At 42.4% G+C, this 18,407-nt stretch overlaps 1 protein-coding gene across 7 annotated transcripts in view; it reads right to left on the reverse strand.

Annotated features, from left to right (window-relative positions):
- The window catches only part of akap13 (A-kinase anchoring protein 13), a 174,892-nt gene that overhangs the window by 115,872 nt on the left and 40,613 nt on the right, over positions 1-18,407 (reverse strand). For all 7 annotated transcript variants that reach the window (XM_037540397.1, XM_037540401.1, XM_037540398.1 and 4 more), the window contains exons 3-4: positions 11,216-11,369; positions 6,012-6,317 (exon numbers count right to left, since the gene is read on the reverse strand). In XM_037540397.1, the coding sequence (XP_037396294.1) occupies positions 6,012-6,317; positions 11,216-11,369 (460 nt within the window). The remainder of the gene's footprint in view (positions 1-6,011; positions 6,318-11,215; positions 11,370-18,407) is intronic.

An 18,407-nucleotide genomic window follows, 5' to 3' on the forward strand; every position in this document is an offset into this window, starting at 1 on the left:
AAATACTGAGATACTCAGACTGTCATTAATCCAGGCTTAGATACTCAGGCTGCGATTAAACCAGGTTTAGGTACTTAGCCTGTGATAAATTCAGGTTTAGATACTCAAGCTGGGACGGCAATTGATCCGGGTTTAGATACTGAGGCTGCGATTGATCCGGGTTTAGATCATCAGGCTGCGATTGATCCAGGGTTAGATGTAGAAAGCAATCTGTAATTTAAACTGTAACTCATTAGATCCCCGAATGAGCATCCAAACATCAGCAATTAAAAAATTAGGCAGTTATAAATCTATAATTTAGTATAATTAAAAGCAATTATAGACTAAATTCTATACTGAAGTAATTATAAGCATATAATTTTGTTGCTGTCCATCATTTACCAATTGCTGTTAGTTAGCCTCTAATGTTACAGTGGTAGAAAGATAGGGAGGTCCAAAAACCACGCTTGGGGTCCTTTTAGAGCCAGTCATAGCAGCAAGCGTCAGACGCCAAACACGTCTTTATCAGCTGCTTCAACTCGCTATGTTAACTTGGACGTGGTGCAGCAGACAGTCCTCCAAACCCCAATTAGCTCCGTAACGAGGCCTGTTCTTCAAACACACAGCTAATATAATCAACACTGACTACTTTCCTTCACTCAGCTCTGCATTCTGGAACATTTCGAAGGAGGAATTACTGAAAAAGCCATTCACTGTGAAGGAAACACTCGCACAAAAGGTACAACTATAAACACAGAGGGGAGCGTGAAATCCCTAACGGCCGAAAAAGCCAGGCCACGTGGCAGATCACCAGCAGGGCCCATAGCTGCCACCAAACGTTTAGAAAAGGACAGAAGTTCAGCTGAAACTAAATCCCAGACCAGAAGCTGCTAGGATGTTAGGTAGGCCAGACCAAACACTAAGGCACTTGAGCAAATTTTAGTGTAATTTGTTCAGTAACTCTATTTGAAGGCTGCCTGTGTGAGGATTTCACATGCATAAGCACTAATGGCGCCTATAAACCAATACTTGAATAGCTAATATCAGTAACTGTAAGATCACATTATATATAAGTCACTTTATGAAGTAAATGATACTGTGACATAAGGGGCCTCAAACTAAATTCAAACGAACTAGTACAGATTCTACACCAATCAGGCATAACATTATTGCTGTGTCTGATCGACTCGCACCAGCACAACACACCAACACACCACCACCACCACATCAGTGGTACTGCAGTGCTGAGAATGATCCACCAGCCAAATATTACCTGCTCTGTGAGGGTCCATGGGGGTCCTGACCACTGAAGAACAGGGTAAAAGGGGGTAACAAAGTATCAGAGAAGCAGATGGACTACAGTCTGTAACTGTAGAACTACAAAGTGCAGCTATACAGTAAGTGGAGCTAATTAGATGGACAATGAGGGTAGAAACAAGGAGGTGGTCAATGTTATGCCTGACTGGTGTATTTACATGTATATATTATTCATAGATATATTTTAATTGTGCATATATATTCCATATAGATTAGTAAGGTCAGTCACTGAAGTTGGATGGTCTGTATGGAGCTCCATCACTCCAGAGAACACAGTTCAACTGCTCCACAGCCCAATGCTGGGGGGCTTTTCACTGGCAAGGTGACATTCGGCTCAGCACTGCTTACATCAGCTGAATTCACTCATCAGAAGGGATGGATACTTTTGGATAGTGTAAAAAAAAAAAATAATAAAAAATCAATCATGCAATTACAATTTCAATTAAACTGAAGAGCAAAATAAGAGTCATAACTGTAAACTTTTATTAATCAACTTCATGATACTTAATGCCATGTTATTTGCTTCACTTCCCACAGGGGGCAGTGTTGGCAGAGGCTGTGGGCAGTGTGCCCATGGCCAGATCTGGTTCCAGAGCAGGTCCAGGTGTCCAGAGCCAGCTGCAGGAAACACCAGCACTCACACTCGGCTCAAACACAGCCAGGAACACCACACACTGAGGAATTTCATTTTCCAAAACACTCGCACACTCCAGCCCTGGCAGATTAAACTCTAGGGAAGCGTCTCCGGAGCCAGACTTAAGGGGAATTTCACCCATTTTTCAAAGTTTCTGCTTAATTCAGTATTTGAGAGGTAACTGCAGAGATTGAGTAGTTTGGTGTGAAAGGGTTCAGATGTCTTTCAACTCTGCACATAAACCTGCACTTTTTTTTACTACTGTTTTTAACGTTACTCTTACATTTTCTTCTAAGATTATATTAAGATTATATTTGGTGAATTGGTACAGTGTAACTGCCTGTTCCGCTGCGCATATGACAAAACTCTTGAATCTTGAATGTCTTTACAGTGGTGGTGATGGGAACCAGACGTCGCCATGACTACAACATAAATATAAACATTTTATTTACCATCTAGAACCACCTGAGAACCTGCACAAATCTTCTGAGTTTATATGGAATGTTGATGGAAAATAGTGCAAAATCTGGACTATACGTTTTCTTTGGGGACTATTTCGCCTCACAGCACCCTGCATGTATCCCTCCACCATGAATGGAGTTGAAGTTCTCTAAACTATCATAATCCCCCCGATGGGGGTCCTGACCACTGAAGAACAGGGTAACAAAGTATCAGAGAAACAGATGGACTACAGTCTGTAACTGTAGAACTACAGAGTGCAGCTATACAGTAAGTGGAGCTGATAAAATGGACAATGAGTGTAGAAACAAGGAGGTGGTCACAATGTTATGCCTGACCGGTGTATTTACATGTATATATTATTCATAAATATATTTTAATTGTGTATATATTGTTCATGGATACGTCATATTTATGCCTGTTATTGCACATCTGCACTATTGCTACTATTTGCACTTCTGGTAGAAGCTCACTGCACTTCGTTGACTTGTACTGAGCAATGACGAGACAGCTCCATCCATCCATCCATCCATCCATCCAATAAAATCACCTGAAGACGTTCGCAGATCACGTAGCAACAGGTGGCGCAGATGTTAAGGATGTCATGCAGTACACAATGTGTTTAAATGGGCAGAATCCAACTCATCAAGCAGCCAAAGACAGAAAAACACTAACAGATTTTCTAGTACAGACAGAGATAAACTTGGACAGAAGCTGGCATGACCAAGGCACCCACTATTCATAAAGTAACAGGATATTCAGACTGCAGGGACTGACTATGATTGGCATTTGGACAAATGAAAGAAAGAGGACATCAGAGCACAGCGAGGCAGACTTCCCAAACAGAGCCTACATCTTTTTGGAGATTTCATGACCCCAAAATGCGAACATCTACTGCAAAACTCCAAGTCCAAGCATTTTATGGAGACTGGAATTTGCTTAAAACAACAAAACATAAATAACTAAATCCCAACTCTTCTTTCGGCTGCTCCCTTTAGGGGTCGCCACAGTGGATCATCTGCCTCCATCTTGCCCTATCCACTGCCTCCTCTACTTTTACACCAACCATCTCCATGTCCACCTTCACTACATCCATAAACCTTCTCTGAGGTCTACCTCTTCTCCTTCTACCCGGCAGCTCCATCTCCAACATTCGTTGCCCAATATATCCACTATTCCTCCTCAACACATGTCCAAACCATCTCAACCTGGCCTCTCTGGCTTTATCTCCAAACTGCTCCACCTTCACTGTCCCTCTGATCTGCTCATTTCTAATCGTGTCCAGCCTTGTCACTCCCACGAAAATCAGCATCTTCATCTCCCACTAACTAAATCCCAACTAACACACCCTAATACCCATGTCCCTCCCAAACACCCCCCACTGCCCGAAGGTCCAGAGGCATTTAAGCATGTGTACAAAGCCGTCCCAGAGGCACAGTCTGGCTCTTTCACTGCAATCAGCGTCCAGTGTTCTGGTGATAGCGTTTTAATCGTTTGTTTGGTTTTGCTGGATCTGATTACCATTTTTCATTCCACAGCAAGATTTTTATGTTCTAAGTCACAGTCGGCAGCAGGGATGCTGCTCGTGTTTTATGTATGGGAGAACCGTACAGGGCCGTCTGGACACCAACATCAGCACAAGACGGCAACCTTTGGACCAAAAACTCGCAAGGTAAAAAAAACAAAACGATGCAATATGAAAATATGGCATTGCACCATTTCTGGGATACATTCTCATCTTTCCTCATGCTGCTTGTCAAAGTCTGGGGGAAATTTTCCCTTGTCCTAAACAGTTGTTTCATCGTGAGGATAAGCATCTGTTGCCGGGTCCAGAAATCAGACCGCAGCCTGCTCTGAAAAAGGGCCAAATCATTAGCGCCAAAAAGGGCTTTAGAAATTGGGTGGGAATGTTTTCTTTTGGAATATCTGACCTACTGGTCCAGCAGGAAATATGAAGAAAGTGGGCAGCACAGTGGCTGACACTGGTCTGATACTGGTCTTTTTAAATGAAACAGTAGAAGCCGTATCGCCCCCTACGCTTCCTGTAGTGTATTACAGTCTGTCAGAGTGAATGTGTGGATCATATGAACATTATAGAGCTGTTTAAATGAAACAGTAGAAGCCATATCGCCCCCTACGCTTCCTGTAGTGTATTACAGTCTGTCAGAGCGACTGTGTGGATCATATGGACATTATAAAGCTTTTTAAATGAAACAGTAGAAGCCGTATCGCCCCCTACACTTCCTGTAGTGTATTACAGTCTGTCAGAGCGACTGTGTGGATCATATGAACATTATAGAGCTTTTTAAATGAAACAGTAGAAGCCGTATCGCCCCCTACGCTTCCTGTAGTGTATTACAGTCTGTCAGAGCGACTGTGTGGATCATATGAACATTATAGAGCTGTTTAAATGAAACAGTAGAAGCCGTATCGCCCCCTACGCTTCCTGTAGTGTATTACAGTCTGTCAGAGCGACTGTGTGGATCATATGAACATTATAGAGCTTTTTAAATGAAACAGTAGAAGCCGTATCGCCCCCTACGCTTCCTGTAGTGTATTACAGTCTGTCAGAGCGACTGTGTGGATCATATGAACATTATAGAGCTTTTTAAATGAAACAGTAGAAGCCGTATCGCCCCCTACACTTCCTGTAGTGTATTACAGTCTGTCAGAGCGACTGTGTGGATCATATGAACATTATAGAGGTTTTTAAATGAAACAGTAGAAGCCGTATCGCCCCCTACGCTTCCTGTAGTGTATTACAGTCTGTCAGAGTGACTGTGTGGATCATATGAACATTATAGTGCTTTTTAAATGAAACAGTAGAAGCCGTATCGCCCCCTACGCTTCCTGTAGTGTATTACAGTCTGTCAGAGCGACTGTGTGGATCATATGAACATTATAGAGCTTTTTAAATGAAACAGAAGAAGCCGTATCGCCCCCTACGCTTCCTGTTGTGTATTACAGTCTGTCAGAGTGACTGTGTGGATCATATGAACATTATAGAGCTTTTTAAATGAAACAGTAGAAGCCGTATCGCCCCCTACACTTCCTGTAGTGTATTACAGTCTGTCAGAGTGACTGTGTGAATCATATGAACATTATAGAGCTTTTTAAATGAAACCGTAGAAGCCGTATCGCCCCCTACGCTTCCTGTAGTGTATTACAGTCTGTCAGAGCGACTGTGTGGATCATATGAACATTATAGAGCTTTTTAAATGAAACAGTAGAAGCCGTATCGCCCCCTACGCTTCCTGTAGTGTATTACAGTCTGTCAGAGCGACTGTGTGGATCATATGAACATTATAGAGCTTTTTAAATGAAACAGTAGAAGCCGTATCGCCCCCTACGCTTCCTGTAGTGTATTACAGTCTGTCAGAGTGACTGTGTGGATCATATGAACATTATAGAGCTTTTTAAATGAAACAGTAGAAGCCGTATCGCCCCCTACGCTTCCTGTAGTGTATTACAGTCTGTCAGAGTGACTGTGTGGATCATATGAACATTATAGAGCTTTTTAAATGAAACAGTAGAAGCCGTATCGCCCCCTACGCTTCCTGTAGTGTATTACAGTCTGGAGGTTTGGGTTTATGTGGTACTTCTGTGGACGTTTGTATCGTACCTGTGTGGGAGTTCGTGTTTATGTCTGTTCCGAGTACGCTCCACCCCGGCGGTAGCGGTAAGTGTCTGAGAGCAAGCGCCAGGGTCTCGTCAAGCCGCTCACACTCCTGCAGGGGGATCTGACACTCGTCCAGTAGCAGCGCCCTCTCCAGGCCATCCCGCTGGCCAGACGCACTCAGCAGGAAGTGGGCCATGTCCAGGGCGAGATCCTGTACATACTGGAACCGCTCCTCAGCCACGGCATCCACAGAACCACCTGGCCGAGCCTGGCACAGAGTGACCCGCACCGTCTCGCCGCAGTCATGAGCTACAGAGGAGCAGAAGGAGAGTCAGATTTACTCATACAACACATTTAAAAATCAAAAACAACTCAACCGACACATAATCCAACGTAAAAAACAAGAACAAGGTGATTCAGCTAAAATACAACCATCCCCATTCCTGTACCCCGTTAGATATTAAGGTTCTCTGCAGGTACAGTTTTCGTTCATTAAGGTACAAACAGTGAAGATGTTCCCTCAAAGGTTCTATTGTGGTTTTAAGGTCTGATTGTGAAGCTTAAATCAGTTTTTCCAGGTGAAAAGTTCATATTTGTACCTTTTTATAACCGAATGTTTTAAAACAGAACAGTAGAATAAAAGCCTGGAGGTGAGACGGGGCGTGTGGAGTCAGTAGAGCTTAGAACAGATCATTTCAGTGGATTATGGTTCAGTTATGTTCCCTGACTAAAGGTGCTGAGATGAAGCCTTGAGGGTCCCACCCCAGTGACAAGAGGGCAACTGACCCAGAGACAGTTTAGCACCTTTACACTCTCAGAAATAAAGCACTGCCAGCACTTTAGATGCTATTTAGATGATTTACTTATAAATGCTCCTGTTTGCCACAACATGAGAGCCTAAAAATATCCAACTTTCCAACTAGATGACTTCAGTGACATTCCCAACATCAATCACAGCAGAGCTCCCAACACTGAGTATAGCTATAACCTGAGGATTAATGTAATCAATGTTTACATAAAAACACAGAAATTTTCATTTAATACTAATACTAGCAATTTAATACTAATACTAGCACTAATAAAACTCTCCTCGTCTACAGTCCTAAAAAAGATGGATCTTTAGTAAAGAAAATGGTTCTATATAGCACCATGAATACTCAAAGAACCGCTTGCATGCTTACATGGTTCTTTGGAGATTGATGGAGAATGTGTTGTATATGGTTCTGTATATAGCACCATAAAGGGTTCTACTATGTGTTACGATGTCAAGCTCGTAACAAAAGAACTCTTTTCGATGTTTTTACAAACCTTGTCATACATTTTGTACATAGAACCGACAGAACATTGTCCATCAATCTGAAGAACCATTTCAAATGGTACTTTGAGTGTTCGTGGTTTCAAATGGAACCATGTTTCGTTACTAAAGAACCCTTGAAAAAGAACCCCACTGTCTCTGTGGTCATTTGAGTTTCCCCCCACCCAGCTGGACTCTTAGAAGGACGGAGGGCTTCTGGCTAAGTTCACAGCTTTGGTATTGAGGTCGAAGCCTAGAACCTAAAACATGATCAAACGGCTCTAAGAATAGTTTTTTTTTTGTTTTTTTTTTTTTAAAGGGCATACTTACAAACACCAATGTGCTACGCACTTTCAAACATAGATGGTTCTTCACGGGTTCTTCAGTAAAGGCAATTTTTTTAGAACCATGAGCTCTATATAGAACCATTTATGCATAAATTCATAAATGCATAAAATCAATTATGTTCTTTGCAGGGTGAAAATGCTCCTCAGACTGATGTATTTGGTTCTATATAGCACCAAAATAGGTTCTACTATGGGGTATACTACTATAACACATTCGCCATCAATCTGAGGAACGTTATCATGCAAAGAACCCTTTAAGCATGCATCCTGTGCATCTGATGCTGCTGCTTCTCCTTTGATCGGGTGCCCACTGCTCACCAGCCTTCTGGACTGGTTTGACCACCATGGAGCTTCAAACCTCATCTGCATGAACTGACCCTCCTGCTGCTGCTGCATAAACAATCTATCTAAACTAAATCTAATTTTTCCCCGTTTTGTATTCTAATATTTTATTCTAATGCTGTTGGCTGTCCGGCATGGTCCAGAGGAGGATGGGTTCCCCCTTCTGAGTCTTGGTTCCTAAATGTTTCTTCCTCTTTTTGCTTAAAGGGAGTTTTTCCCTCGTCACTGTCGCCACTGGCGACGCTCCTGGGGGCTCAAACTCGAATTTTTCTGTAAAGCTGCTTTGTGACAACACCTGCTGTAAAAAGTGCTACATAAATAAACTTTGACCCAAATGGGCCCAATCCCATTTCTTCTCTTTACCTCTACCCCTTGTTTCCGAATGTCACCCTGAGTTACAGGGCAGTGGTTGAGATCTTCCCTCTGAAATGGGAGCCTCAAATAAAAAGAGCATCACTTCATTAACAGCTACTAGCGCTGCTCTGTAGGCGACCCTGCCCATCTGCAGTGACAGCAGAGGAGGGGAGAGTTCAGCTCCTCACTGCTGGGCTTTAGTTACATTTAGGGATCATAAGCCTTCAAAGAGGGGGGCAATTATTTATTATCACCCACCACCTAATTCTTCAGTGATATGAAGCTGAAGTTGGATATTCGCCAGCTTCTTGAGAATTTTCCCGCACCACCTTAAATGGAGCAGCAGTTAAATTGTGGTGCTTCAGGCGTCAAAACTGGAGTATTTAAGGTGGAACTGGAAAGTTAGCGAGCTAGCTACTAAGATATCAGTGGTTATCGTAATTTTTTAACAGAGAAAATTCTCATATTTGTGGGTTTCTTTGGCCTCTTGTGCTCCATCTGGCCTGTTTTTCTTTATTTCTGATATCTCTCCGTTTGGAGTCTCTGAAAGACCTCCGTTTGGAGGGTCATGTAGCCCCAACACTTCACCCCTCTATCTCAACAAGAATCGGGACACCCTACACCTAGATGTGATCGCATAAAGCAGAGGAGTAAGGGCTCAGTGGTAGGGGCGAGGGGTGAAATGGGACCGGGCCTAACTCCTGTCAGAAGGGTTAAACAGCGTCCTGCTACTCAGATCAGCTCTGCAGTGTGAAGCTGCTTCACAAAGTGAGCCTCTTACACAAAAAACCCAGAAAAACAACACAGCGCTGACTGCCAGCAGCCCAGACAGATATAATTATCATGAAATGTTCCCGCAAGAACTATTTTATTTCCACGAGTTGGAAACCGAGGGCCTCGTACGAGAGCGAAATGTGCTGAGGGAGAGAAAGGCGCGCATTAATAATGTTGACTGTCCTGAGAGCGCTGCCAGGAACATCACACCGATCCCCGCACTGAGCACGTTTTCATACGAACACGCAGCTTCTGCTACTTCAGCAACATATTTCATCTCACAGCAGCACGTCTGAAACCCACACACACCACCAGAACGCGCTGCAACGTGGGTTACATTCACACCGAGTCGCCTTCGGCGTCGGACACTCGCTTCTTTAGTCTAAGCACTGGAGCTATGAGGTTAATTAGCCCACCTACCAGCATTAGTACCTCTAATAGAGATGATTAGGCGACACTGACCTCATTAGGTTCCTGACTCACTGTGATCTATAAACGTGGACTAAAGTACATTAGTATAGCTTAAAAACAGTAGGAGTCTCAAATTTAACCATAACTGAGTCCAGGTTTATGGATCAGTGAGTCATACAGCGTCAGAAACCACACAGGTCTATTAGAGATTCCCAACAACTCCAAACCCTTTGAAGTGATGATTTAGACATAGCTCCAGCGTTAAAAGTGCAGAAGCAAACATCAGGCACCAAACATGTCTGGGCTTACTGACTACAACTCTCTTAAATCTACTGTTTTAACCGTGTTCTTCATTTCTATTCTTGTTTATTTATTATTTTTTTTAAACAACTCTTTAATATCCGACTATTTTCTCATTTGTAAAGCACTTTGATTGACAGTACTGTATGAAACATGCTCTACAAAGAAACTTAAAATGTAGGCAAGGCAAGTTTAAGTGATGCTTCTTAGTCCTACAACGGGGAAATTTCACCTCCACATTTAACCCATAGGTGAAGTGAAACACACACTTGCCCAGAGCGGTGGGCAGCCCTATCCACAGTGCCCGGTGGAGCAGATTGGGGTTAGGTGTCTTGCTGAAGGACACCTCAGTCATGTACTGTGGGCGCTGGGGATCAAACCGGCGACCTTCCGGTCACAGGGCTGGTCCCCTAACCTCCAGACCTCATTTAAGATGAGAGGGGGATTTGGGTGAGTTTTTGGGCTTGGGGTAAGTTTAAAAAAAAAAAAAAAAAAAAAGACAACAACAGCTTTTCTGCAGTTACAGAGCATGTAGGACAGTTTAAATAATAAATAAATAAATAATCCAAAGCCTTTTTGGGTTCATTCTCCATTTTGAGCAGGAAACCGTGTCACAAAGGCTGCAGGGATTAAAAAGATGCATAAATATTAGACACTTTTCCCTCATGATCCTCTGATTTTTCTTTTTTAAATCCTGCTTCACAGTCACTCTGCATCTGTAAAACAGCTCAGCACAAAAAACAACCTTCAACATTTGAGAAACGATTTTAAAATAGAAATATTTTTAAGGGGCTTAACCGAGGAATTTGTAAAAAAAAAAAAAAAAAATTCATGTTTACTTTTTACATCATTAAGTTATGCTACACTGAAAAATATGTATTTTACTGTATTTTTTGTGCAAGTGTGTAACTGTGGGCATCACACAACTGGTCACATCCCTACGAATCAACAATCTGACTGGACGCCACTCAGCTCATTTGCATAGAGTTTGTCCAGAAGGAGAGACAGCAGAGAAATCAGGGTGTGTATCAGTGGCACATTATAATAAATTCTATTCGATGCAAATTACCAAAAGAATTCTACTGAAAAAAGGCTAAATATTTTATTTAAGTACATAATGCTATACTTTTCAGCTTCAAGCGCTTTCTGTCATCAGTTACTACACAGCGACTACCTATCGACAGCTAGGAATCAGCTCATCAGCCAATGTGGCCACTTTAACCGCTGCAGACGAGCAAGAAAACAAGACAATTACACTGTAAATCGCCTGTAATCGTACATTGTCTGTCTGATCTTCACAGGTCTAGAAATCCAGCACCAAACGTCGTCCCAGACATGCATTTTCTTTTCCATCTCACCTGCAGCCCAGCGGGTCAACTACTCACCTGGACACACAGCCTGCAGTGTAACATGGCTGACCCTCAGCGTGGTGGTCAGGTGTCTCTGGGTGGTTCCGGCAAACAGCAGGTAAAACTCCACATCTTCCTCGTCCTCCACGTACTCTTCCTCACTCAGCTGGACTGTCAACACACACTCACCCTGCAGGACAGAGCAGGACACAAATGTGTCTCTTTACAACTTTCACGTTTTACCCGACATGAGAGTCGAGGAGATGAGCTGTAAATTTACAGGTACTGTGCAAAAGTCAGAGACCACCCAAACCCCCACCCCCTTCATTTATTTAATGCCCAATCAAAACAGCAGATTTGTTTAATATTTTTTGGGAGACTTCCATTGAGTCTTAGAAGTTGATTTCATTTTACAGTTCAAATACTTGAGTTCTTCTCAGGAGCCTCACTTTCAGCTCCTCAAAGAACCTGCAGACACGCCTCCAAAGTTCAGTCTTAGAAGCTGGTTGATGATTTTCTGAAGTAATCAAACACATTCAGTGGTGCTGAGGTCTGGACTCTGGGGTGGTCAGTCCATCGTTCTGCTTCTTTGTTTGATGTGTCCGTCTCCTTTTCTCAGTGAGGTTCTTCTTGATCAGCTGCACGTCCTTTCAGACCCACAGCACTGAGTGGTCTTCTCACAGTGGAAGGATGGACAGAACCACCTGTGGATGTTTTCAGATCTGAAGCAGCTTGATCTTCTCCTCTCTCTCTCAAAGATGGAAGCTTTAAGTGCCGTTTATCTGGCACTTAAATGAGGGCAGTTTTGGAGTCGACCAGCTCTTCCAGGTGGTTGTTAGGAGCCATATTTTCTCTGGAGCTTTTAATCAGATTTAGAACTGCAGTTTTGAAAACCATTTTCCATTGACTTTCTTCTTCCATATGTAAGTGGACTCTCTTACATCTAATATCCTCAGAAATAATGAACTACTTTGTACATAATCGCTGTTTTGAATGGAAATTAAATAAATAAAAAGCATCTCTGACTGTTGCCCAGTACAGTATCCACAGTGTCACACATTTGGACCTTGGTTAAATGTATATACACTTCATAATCTGGAAGAAAATGATTGTATGATTATGAATAAATGCTTGAAGACAAAAACAGTGAAGTTGAAGCCCATGTATGAATTTATTTACAAAACAAGAACAGGACTGAAGAATCTATAATAGACCGTCTGGAGTAGTTTAACACTTTTTTGCTCTATTCATGTTTCCATACGTTCTGTGTGCCCAAACTTCTGACCTGTTTCTCCTGCTATCAGACAGATATTTTTAGCAGAGTGTCAGCTGAGATTAACTCCTCTTACCGTGCTTTGAAAACCAAACAAACAAAAATAAACAGAGGAACCCTCAGAAGTTCTTCAGTCTCCCTTTTAAATACAGTTACGGCATCCGCAACGAACAAACCGTAAATAAGAAAACAATCAGCACCTGGACATGAAGAGACAGCATACATCGGCTAACACCACACACTAACAGCAGCGCCCCCACACACACAGACTCTGGATAAACAGTCATTACCCCTCCCCCCCGTCCCCGCCCCCTTTTAATTACAGGGTTAGATGTGTGTTTAAGCACTGATTGTGTTTGGGTGCAGGCTAACTGACCCTCCCCTCAGTGTGGATAAGAAACACTCAGTAATTTTCCAAACTAAACACTCAGTCACATCCGTTCGGCGTCTGCGTGTGTCATCTCTGTTCCTGAATGTGTGTTATGTAACTAGGGGTGTAAAGAAAAAACTACTTAAATCAGAGTTGATTTAATTTGAATGAATTTGAATTCAGAACCTTTAGCCAACTGTGTTTACACACTGTGGAATTAGACCTCCACATTTAACCCATCCGTGCAGTGAAACCCCTACATGCGTGCACACTAGTGAACACACTAGGGGGAAGCGAGCACACTTGCCCGGACCGGTGGCCAGCCCTATCCACAGCGCCTGGGGAGCAGTTGGGGGATAGGTGTCTTGCTCAAGGGCACTTCAGCCACGTACTGTTGGCTCAGGGGATCGAACTGGCGAACTGTTTATCTGATGGGGGCAGTTTTGGGGTTGATCAGCTCTTCCAGGTGGTTGTTAGGAGCCTCATTTTCTCGGTAGCGTTTAATCAGTTTTTGAACTGCAGTTCAGCTTATTTTCCATTGACGCTTCTTCCTTATGCAAGTGGACCATCTTATATCTAATATCCTCAGAAAAAATGAAACACTTGTACATAATGGCTGTTCTGACTGGAAAGTAAATAAATTAAATGAAAGCCATGGCGCCCAGGGAGCAGTTGGGGGTTAGGCGTCTTGCTCAAGGGCAGTTCAGTCAGTTCAGCTCAGGGGAACGAACCAGCGACCTTCTGGTCACAGGGCTGGTTCCAGCCCATGTTTAATCTGCAACACCTGCCACTCAAGCTGGATGATATAAACGTCCTGCTCGCAGCTTTAAGAGGCAAAAAAGTAAATATTTGTCTCAAAATGTGTAATGCTAGTCCGGAATCTATGGAAGGCAAATCCAGCCAAAAAAGAAATAATTTCAAACAATAAAATATAAATGCAGACAGCTGCGCAAATATCCTGCCAAAACAGAAGATGAAATGAAATGCCTACATTTGCAGTTAGAGTCATTGGGACAAAATTAAGGATAAATTTAAAATGGCCATTTGTCATTTCATTTTAGTCATTTGTCTGGTATTTCATTAAAACGAAAAAGCTAACCGAGAAAAGAAAATACACGCTTCACTCTGGCTTATCTTCATGAAATGCAGACTACGCGTCAAAACTAAAATCAAAACGCAATGTTTAGCTTCTTATTTCTTTTTCATAGCAATCAGCTGCATATCTGACAAAATGAAAAAGTAAAGTAGATAAACAGCAAAGAGGCAGTCCGGGAGTCTTTGGCGCAGACGCGCTTTACCTGTCAGAATGAAAAAACAAATGCAAACAAACATCGGCGCCACCTGCTGGAGATTGTTTTTATTTGCCACTTTGCTTTTTCGTTTTCAAATTGACCAACATGCAAATATATGTTAATTAACACTAGGCGGGGCTACAGGGTGCATTTTAGGACATCCTTAAACCTCAGAGTCAGCACAGCGACATTCCTGAGACTAAACCACTTAGACTCTCGAGAAAAACCACCGTCAGATTTGGTGAAACTGAACATCAGGCCAAACACCATCAGACCAAACAGCAAATGTTATACTGGCATTTATATCGAGATGCACAATAGGTGCAATAGGTGCGCAGAACCTGCATGAGGAGAGATCAGACCTGACAAAGACTTCCTCAAAGGGCTGCTCTTTACACAGGTGTACACATATAAAACTCCACATCTAATAAACCTCCTTAAAGCAAGGAAATGTGACCCAATCTACATCATGGTATGTATCTGGATGAGACGGCATGAGTCCACTTTTCGATGCATCTTAATTTTCCTTGTATAAACAGAAGTAGTCCCATATTTTCACTACTGATTTCCTGCTTAAATTTTTTTAAAGTGTCTGACCAGCGCAGGAGAGCAAATAAACACCACAAACCACCAAACCATCCCAAAAAACTACCAACCTATCCCAAAACCTACCAACCTATCCCAAAACCTACCAACCTATCCCAAAACCTACCATAAAAAGTCTACCAAATCATGCCAAAAAACTAGCAACCTATCCCAAAACCTACCATAAAAAGCCTACCAAACCATCCCAAAAAACTACCAACCTATCCCAAAACCTACCAAACCATCCCAAGACCTACCATTAAAAGCCTACCAAACCATCCCAAAACTTACCAAACCATATAAAGACCTACCATAAAAAGCCTACCAACCTATCCCAAAAAACTACCAACCTATCCTAAAACTTACCAAACCATTCCAAGACCTACCATAAAAAGCCTACCAAACCATCCCAAAAAACTACCAACCTATCCCAAAACCTACCAAACCATCCCAAGACCTACCATTAAAATCAAATCAAATCAAATTTATTTATATAGTGCTTTTTACAACTGATGTTGTCACAAAGCAGCTTTACAAAAATGGGAATCACAGCACAGAGAATCAGACAAAACACTGAACATAATATACAGCCTACCAAACCATCCCAAAACTTACCAAACCATCCCAAGACCTACCATAAAAAGCCTATCAACCTATCCCAAAAAACTACCAACCTATCCCAAAACTTACCAAACCAACCAAAAGACCTACCATAAAAAGCCTACCAACCTATCCCAAAACTTACCAAACCATCCCAAGATCTACCATAAAAAGCCTACCAAACCATCCCAAAAAACTACCAACCTATCCCAAAACTTACCAAACCATCCGAAGACCTACCATAAAAAGCCTACCAAACCATCCCAAAAAACTACCAACCTATCCCAAAACTTACCAAACCATCCGAAGACCTACCATAAAAAGCCTACCAAACCATCCCAAAAAACTACCAACCTATCCCAAAACCTACCAAACCATCCCAAGACCTACCATTAAAAGCCTACCAAACCATCCCAAAACTTACCAAACCATCCGAAGACCTACCATAAAAAGCCTACCAAACCATCCCAAAAAACTACCAACCTATCCCAAAACTTACCAAACCATCCGAAGACCTACCATAAAAAGCCTACCAAACCATCCCAAAAAACTACCAACCTATCCCAAAACTTACCAAACCATCCGAAGACCTACCATAAAAAGCCTACCAAACCATCCCAAAAAACTACCAACCTATCCCAAAACCTACCAAACCATCCCAAGACCTACCATTAAAAGCCTACCAAACCATCCCAAAACTTACCAAACCATCCCGAGACCTACCATAAAAAGCCTACCAACCTATCCCAAAAAACTACCAACCTATCATAGAAACTACCAAACCACAATAAATTGTACCAAACCACATTGAGAGCAAATCAAACCACACCAAGAACTACTAAACCATCCCAAAGCAACCATTTTACCCAATATCAGATTGATGCTTTCTCCAATCTTATTCTGTTTTGTTTGGATTAGAGGCAGAAAGAATTAGAGAGAGAGAGCGCAAGAGAGAGAGAGCGCAAGATTAGATTAGATTTAGATTAGAGGCAGAAAGAATTAGAGACCCTTAAAGGGGCCTTAAAGGAAGACACTAAAGCTGCTGCAGCACCCCATAATCCTCCTGTTGTCCACGTCCTGGTTTAAAAATACATTTAGCACATGTTAAATGTAGACTTTTAAGTGGGGGGGCACTACAGAACCAATTTAAGTAGAGAAACACAGCAGTCGAGGACTCAAATGGGCAGAAGTGACAACTTCTTTAGAAAACTAGAAACAACTTTTCAATAACAGCGTGTTCTGCTTTTGTCTTGCTTTTTTGATTATATTCCTAAGTACAAAAAAAAGTAAACACATGCATTAATGCAAACTAGCAGCCAGAATGTTTGCTGCAATCTCAGTGGATCTCTGCTACTTATTGGAAGCAGACTTGGCTTTCCATTGATGCGTGCAACAGGAGGAGGCAGGGCTTTCAAAATACAGACCAAATGACCAACAGAAACAGCTGGCCGCACTAAAAATCTAAGGTCATCTGAGGACATGTCAGATATCTCACTGGGCTATATCAGAGCCTGTTTCAGCATGCTGACTACAGAGGGGTCTGAACACAGAAAGCAACGTGCAGCGCCTCAAAAAGATCATGCTGAAGATAGCCTGCATGCTCATGAAGCTACAGGACACTTTTAGACTGCAGCAGCCCGATATGGAGAGCAGGTGTTAGAGGAGGTCAAAAACAAACAGCATAAACACAGCCATGAGGCAGACCACCCAGCCTTCAGTGAGACATACATCTCATTGTAACGTAACATACTGTAGCTCATCTGGGGAAAAACTACAATTCCCACAATCCAATATGAAGACATCTGCCTCACAATCACACTAAAGCAGAGTAAGCTGAGCTCATTTGAATCAAAGGTGTAACCATTTTCCTTTAAATAGTGCACAGCCTTGTCTTTCAGTTTACATTTCTTGGGCAATGTACTGTGTTTTATGTTAAATCAATGTACTCGTTAAAATTCAAGGTATTTTTCATTGCATTTTTTTGGGAAAATAGGATTATTTACCATATTTGGCTCTTAAATTGTTTCTCAGTAACACATCCATTCCTGCCGGCTGTCTCACTACAGTTTATAGATATAGAGTCTCTGTCCACTTTATTAGAAACACCCACCTTGCACCTCCTCTCACTGGCCACTTTATTAGAAACATCTACAGAAACACCCTACAGATCCACTATGTTGGTGTACAGTCACAGACAATAGAACATCTGTTGCCCTCTTCTACTGCATTAACCAATGGTCAGTTTCAGACCACAGGACCACTGTTGTTAACACCTTATTTGGGTGGTGGTTCATCAGTAAGGTGGAGCTACATGGGAGGGGTTTCTGATAAAGTGGAAAATTTGGCTTTCCAGGGTCACAAAAATATTCAAAATACAACCATCAGTGATGATCCATCAAACAATTATGTTCACAGTAACTGTCCTCTGAAACGTCAACTGAGCCCAAAGAGCAGCAACGTCTCAATAATGAGCTCAGAAAACACAATTTTAAACGATTCTGCACACAGATCTAATTCATTTCAAGCAACAAAACAGGGAGGACAAACAAACACACAGCAATATTCTGTAATGTGGCTCAACACGCCCACACAAACGCCCCACATGTGCCTCTCACAGCTGCAGGAATAAACCAACCCGCCAGCACTGCTGCACTTTTAATTAGCACTCGGATAAAAACGACGAGATGAGCGATGCTCACACCTGCTCGTGCAGGAACACAGAGACTTCCTATAACGAGAGAGAGAGAGAGAGAGAGAGAGAGAGAGCGCGAGAGAGAGCGCGCGAGAGAGAGAGCGCGAGAGAGAGAGCGCGAGAGAGAGAGAGCGCGAGAGAGAGAGAGAGCGAGAGAGCGAGAGAGCGAGAGACACTCTGTGGGTTTTCTATTCATATTGTTTTTCCACTGATCTGTTCAGTCTGTAAGTCATGTGTGCTCAGTGAATGTTATCAGTCCAACCACCTGTAATGTGCACATGCAAAGCAGTGCATGCACACACACACACACACACACACACACACACACACACACACGACCTACATCATAATGAGGCTGAACCTCTAACCTAGTTATAACCCTAAACAAACATTAACCAAGTTTACACCTAACAGTA

This window comes from Pygocentrus nattereri, chromosome 8 (genome assembly GCF_015220715.1).
Source record: "Pygocentrus nattereri isolate fPygNat1 chromosome 8, fPygNat1.pri, whole genome shotgun sequence".
Lineage (NCBI taxonomy): Eukaryota > Metazoa > Chordata > Actinopteri > Characiformes > Serrasalmidae > Pygocentrus > Pygocentrus nattereri.